Source organism: Aspergillus melleus (assembly GCF_016097325.1).
Source record: "Aspergillus melleus strain CBS 546.65 chromosome Unknown contig3, whole genome shotgun sequence".
Taxonomy (NCBI): Eukaryota; Fungi; Ascomycota; class Eurotiomycetes; order Eurotiales; family Aspergillaceae; genus Aspergillus; species Aspergillus melleus.
This window is the reverse complement of record NW_025763372.1, coordinates 4238549-4244375: the sequence shown is the minus strand read 5'-3', so window position 1 is coordinate 4244375 and position 5827 is coordinate 4238549. Positions and strand designations below refer to the sequence as shown.

The window sequence follows — 5827 nt, the reverse complement described above, 5'->3', positions numbered from 1 at the left end:
GAAATAATAAGTAAAAAATTCTTATATCTAATCAGATTTCATTAATATATAAAAATCTTAAAATCCTTTGTTAAATATTTCCTTTCTTTTCCATGAGAAAATTGCTTGACTAAGAATCATAAACAAACTTGTTTTTTACTAAGCTCCTTTGTAGGCCGTCACAATTATAATATTATTAGATTATTTATTTAAAAATTGATAAGAGATTTTAAAGTCAAAATATTATATATATTGTTTTAATAATTTTTATCTAATTTAATGAAGGTAGCTCTAGAGCTATTATTTATATTTAATAAGTATTATTTGTAGATAAAAGAAACAGAATGTCTACTTTAGGAAAAAACGGATTTGCGTCCTTTAGCAATAGAATACCTACCCTCTGCAGTTACAAGATTAAATTAAATTACATAAAAAATCAGAATTTCAAAAAATTTAATTTTATATTTATAAATATTTTTAATATATAAAATAATAAATAAATAATAAAATTAATATATTCAAAATTTATATTAAAATCTATATATTTATATTATATTTATTTTAATTCGAAATAATATCATTTTCAATATATAATAATTTTAAAATAATTAAATATAATTAATTGTTAATGAAATAGCAATTAATTATATAATTTTTAATAACGTTAAATCAAATACAACAAATATTAATTGTTTTAAAAAATAAAATAAAAAGTCTTAAATAAATAATGTTGATTTAAAGTGCTCGAAACTCGAAAGCTTGTAAAAAAGTATAAAACACATTTTTAAAATGAAAATAAAGTAAATAATTTAAAAGATAGCAGCTTCTCAATAATGTCAACATCTGGATTGTGACAAGCCTAGCTATTTGAGATAGGCGGTGACAGGATGCAGTAAATCAATCAACAATTAATCATAAAAATAATTTCTTTTGGCATAGGATTGTTTTATTTTAATTTAATTAATTATATTAAAGATCGAATTTACAATTGATTTAAATTAACATTATATAATAGTTAATAATAAATATACTTTGACTATTTTTTGCTTTCAATGGATGGAATATTTTTATTAATATTAAATAGTTATTTACTGCGCTATCAAAAGATTAGAATACCAAGTCAACAGACTTGATACACGCATCGCTCTATATAGTGGTTCTTGGTGTGACGGACGACCACAAAGAACCACTATATAGAGCGATGCGCAGCCAAGTCTGGGGACTTGGTATTCTAGTCTTTTGGTGGCTCAGTCGGTAGCCCGTGACAGGTTGGGCGGTGAGACGGTTACTCGGTATGTAAGTTAATACAAAACAAGTTGTGCCCATCGCTGGGGCCTATCATAATACATCTTATTACTGTTAGTAATCAAGGCTCTTTCTTTGCAACTAGTTACTGAGACCAAAACTCTCTTAAAGCTAATCCGTCATCTAGAGTAGAGGCTTCGCAAGTTTTTTCTTTCTTGAACCAACTCTCAAATCTGAGATCCTGCCCCAACACACTTAAAAGGCGAAGAACAAGAATACCCAGAATTGATATTCGCTATACACATACCATGTCGTTCTCTAATCTTGTTTCCGATCTGGCCTTCAGAGATGCCCATGACGACCGCAGCTCTCAGATATCCCGTGCCCGGTCACAAGCTACTGCTCGATCGCACACAAGTACTGCTGCGACAAGTGTTAGCATATCAGGTGACATCTCAAGCCACCTCCACGCTGGTTATAGCCACCCATTGAGCCGGTCATGGCAAGCCGAAAGACAACTTACCAAGGTGTGCATTCCTTCTCTCTTTATAAACATCCAAAGACTATCGCGTTGTCCAAGAAATTAAACTTCCTGCAAGTACTAATTGTGGGCTAGGAAATGTTGATTTATCCGCTATTCATCACTGATAACCCGGATGAAGAGACCCCCATACCATCACTCCCTAACCAGCATCGCAGAGGACTAAACCGGCTTGTCCCTTTCCTGAAACCCCTTGTTCACAAAGGGTTGCGCTCGGTGATGCTATTTGGTGTTCCGCTTCATCCTTCTGCAAAAGATGCCCTGGGAACCGCTGCAGATGATCCCTCTGGCCCAGTCGTGCAGGCCATTCGTCTTCTTCGATCGCGCTTTCCCCAGCTTTACATTGTAACGGATGTATGTCTTTGCGAGTACACGTCTCATGGCCATTGCGGAATACTCCGGGAGGATGGAACTCTTGACAATGCGCAGTCTGTTGATCGCATCTCAGATGTTGCTCTGGCTTATGCTGCTGCTGGTGCTCATTGTGTTGCACCGTCGGATATGAATGACGGAAGAGTGCGTGCTATCAAACTAAAACTCATTGAGGCTGGAATTGCCCACCGAGTCCTCTTAATGTCTTACGGGGCAAAATTTAGTGGTTGCTTGTATGGCCCTTTCCGTGATGCTGCCGGCTCGTGTCCTTCATTCGGAGACCGCCGATGCTATCAATTACCCCCAGGAGGCCGGGGTTTGGCCCGCCGTGCGATGCAGCGCGATATGGGCGAGGGCGCAGATATCATCATGGTGAAACCTGCGGGCAGCCACTTGGATATTATAAGGGACGCCAAGGAGCTAGCAAGCGACCTCCCAATTGCTGCCTACCAAGTGAGTGGCGAATATGCCATGATACATGCGGGTGCTAAAGCCGGCGTCTTTGACTTGAAGTCAATGGCGTTTGAAAGCACAGAGGGTATCCTTAGAGCGGGGGCCGGAATTGTAGTAAGTTATTTTGTACCAGAGTTTTTGGATTGGCTTTAGCATGTGTAACTCGTGCTGTCATCTTTGTTATGCGTCCAGTGCTTCGTGGGTTTTCATTCAACGGTGTAGTTATGGAATTTGGGTTAGCATCGATGGCTATCTGCCGGCTTATGTGTTATTGGTGTTGCCGCTCTATCACTGGAAGGCTGTGGACAGGCTTCCTGGCAAAGATAGCACAGCACACCATCAAGACCGGCGGTTATATATGACACATAGCGTTGTGTACAGATTCCGTATAAGTAGCCTTGACCCGAAAATCAACTTGTTTCGTGTTCATTCCACATCTCTCGGTGAACTCAAAAAAAATTAGCCCGAGCGGAGAGACAGAACCAAGGGGACTATAACACCTGGCCAAGATTGGGGCTGAAGGCAAGAGCGGTAGAACAATTGGCTCCAGTTCGTTTCACTAGTTTGCACATTGCTGTGCAATGCGGCTTCATGATCATAATATATAACATAGGTGCAGATTGACGTTGTACTCAACAAGGATCTTTACTTAGTTTACAACCTCATCACATGTAGCTTGGTTTGAGACCTTGGAAACCATAAGCTACAATGTCGGATTTGACTATTTCCCCCGGAGCTACATAAGCCCCGCGTCGAAGGCGAACACCAGGATAAATGATGCAACCAGCACCAACATAACAGTCCTCCTCAATTGTAACAGGTCGCCCTTGGTAGCGACTTTGCGTGCCTTTCCGTTCCTGCATATTCGCGTGAGCCATTGAGCTGAGAATAGTAACTTTCGGGCCTATCCATGTGTGGGCACCGATGGTGATAGGGCAGTCATCCACAAACAAACAGCTCTCGGATACCATCACATCCTCCCCAATGTGAATGTTGTACCCATAGTGGCACTGGAACGGTGCCTCAACAAGAGCTCCTTGCCCAATTGTTCCTGCTGGCCGGGGCGAAGAGACGGCTGACGGCGAGCCAACTGGCGAGCTCTGTAGTACCAGAACTTCCTTCAGGAGACGATTTTGCTCCTTTGCATTTAGCCCCGAGACAGGGTTGCATGCGCTATTGAACCGCCATAGTGCCGTCCTGCACCGCTCACGTTCCTCAACAAGGTGGACATCGAACGGTCTGTAGAGTTCACCCCTTATCATTTTTTCCTTTTCCGTTTCCTCGCCGGACACGGTGCGAGTAGACAGTTGATGTTCAATACTTAGAGCCATCCGTGCTTGTGCTTGAGGACTGGTAGTGTCTATAGTACTGGGAATGGTTGGCCGCTGATCAATACCGCTCTGGAATAACGAGACGCCTTGTTTCCCATGTGCGTGGGAAAGCTCTCGGATGGGTGGAACAATCTGATAATCGGTCTTCGGGTGTCCTTCACGGGGCAATTCGTGGATCGAGGGTACCTCACGGTAATCCGATTTAGCGATGTGCTCGGGAATGTAGGCGGGATGCGCTGTGCCTGGCCAATTCCGCTTAGACCAAGAGCCGCGATTTGAGGGGGGGCCTGTAGGGCTCGTATTGAACTGGGATGTGGATCGGTCACCATCGTCGACAATGATTGGCCTTATCTTGCTTGCTTCAAGCTGATCATTTAGGTTATGTTGGCGGTCATGGTGTTGGCTGACTTCGTGTATGTATTGGCCACCGACATCGGCATATCCGTCCTTTGATTGAAGCGGAACGGGCGTCTTTGCGGTTGAAGGTTTTTGCCATGTACTCCTGGAGGAATAACCCTCACAGAGGAAGCCGCCCCTGATACAGTTGTTACCTATGACTAGGTTAGAGTTCGCGGGGTACTATTTACAAGTACGGCTTGGTAGGATGGATCTGAGAGAATGATTTCGCCGGGAGAACCTACATGCTGGATGTTGTTCATCGCACTTTTTCTTTCTCCTTCGGCAAGTCATGCAGCCAGTTTTAGTTCTGTTGCTAAAAACGCGTTTTCTTTTCGGCGCAACTTGAACGGCCGTCGGTTGCCGTTCGTGAGGAAAAGCAGATACTGGTGAAGTGTGGTCACTGTGCAGCTGCACTTCTCCTGTGCGATGAATCACGCCCCAGTCCTTCTGAGTTGCATCTTGGCCATGAGCTTCGCGCTGGAGTGCTTCTGCCAACTGAGCATCCGAGGCGTCAATTTGCTGCGCACGCTGTGCTTGATTAATCAACTGCGAATCATAATCATGCCAGCCAGCATTGGTCGATGATGCCCTTGAAGCCTCCTTGTCCTCCGATCTTAGATTGACCGTAGTAGTAGGATTGCTTTTGAGCTCACGATCGCCATGGATGGTTGTATTGCCGTTGGACGTCGGTGGCTGCGCCGCAGCATCCATACTCTCATCTAGGCGAGAGGCCGGGCTTCTGGGCCCCTCCTGTGACACATAATCATCCCCTTGCTCGTCGGATTCTGACCGCTTCCTCTTGCCCCTGTTTATGGGAGATCCACCGCGTGACAGCGAGCGGTGCGACCGTTGATCATCCTGCTCATGTTCTGTAGTGCCATTTTCTCGGGTTCGATCGTCGTGTCGAGACAACGTATCCTCATAAGTATGCCTTTTCCAGCCGTCAGAGACATCTCGCTGGTCCTGATTGTTCGATGGCCCGTTGGGGGTAGTTGCAGAACCCCCGGAAAGTAAAAGATCCTTTCCATTAACTGCCGTAAAGCGCGACGGACTGTGGTCCGCCCTGTAGTCTCCTTCCGACTCGTGATCGTCCATCGCCGAGGCAGAGGTGGAAGCGGCCATGATATGATTGGTCGCTAGCGCTTGAGCACGAGCCGAGCTCAGTAGAGGCAGAGCAAAATCCAATCTCAGAAGTCTCGTTTCCCGCTGCTCGGATAAGGGCGCTATATTTGCTTGCTTGCTTGCTCTGGTGAAATCGCAGGTCTCGGCCCTTTCAATCCACGTTGGGAATCGAAACCATCAGATTCCATACAAACTTGCATGCGCCGACGGTAACGCGCAAGGTTAATCGCGAAGACAAGTGGGAGAAAAGACAGCGAAGAAGCGAGCTAAAGTAAACAGAGCAAAGATTGAGTGCCGCTTTTGCTGACAACCAGTGTTAACAAAGGGCCGGATAAGAAGCCAAGAAGTTGATTTCAAGACAGAGTATTGTTAGCAATTCGCGCGG

General features: G+C 44.3%; 2 protein-coding genes across 2 annotated transcripts; one reads left to right on the top strand and one right to left on the bottom strand.

Annotated features, from left to right (window-relative positions):
- Window positions 1-1532: 1532 nt before the first annotated feature.
- Window positions 1533-2743, top strand: HEM2 (porphobilinogen synthase HEM2; the record flags this gene model as incomplete). The annotated part of the gene is made up of 2 exons (XM_046088278.1): window positions 1533-1751; window positions 1841-2743. 2 exons carry the CDS (start codon window positions 1533-1535, stop codon window positions 2741-2743), a joined length of 1122 nt encoding a protein of 373 aa, XP_045944248.1.
- A 512-nt stretch (window positions 2744-3255) lies between these two features.
- On the bottom strand, window positions 3256-5442 carry LDX57_006563 (uncharacterized protein; the record flags this gene model as incomplete). The annotated part of the gene is made up of 2 exons (XM_046088277.1): window positions 3256-4472; window positions 4722-5442. The coding sequence occupies 2 exons, from the start codon at window positions 5440-5442 to the stop codon at window positions 3256-3258; spliced, it is 1938 nt and encodes a 645-aa protein (XP_045944247.1).
- Between the last annotated feature and the right edge of the window lie 385 nt (window positions 5443-5827).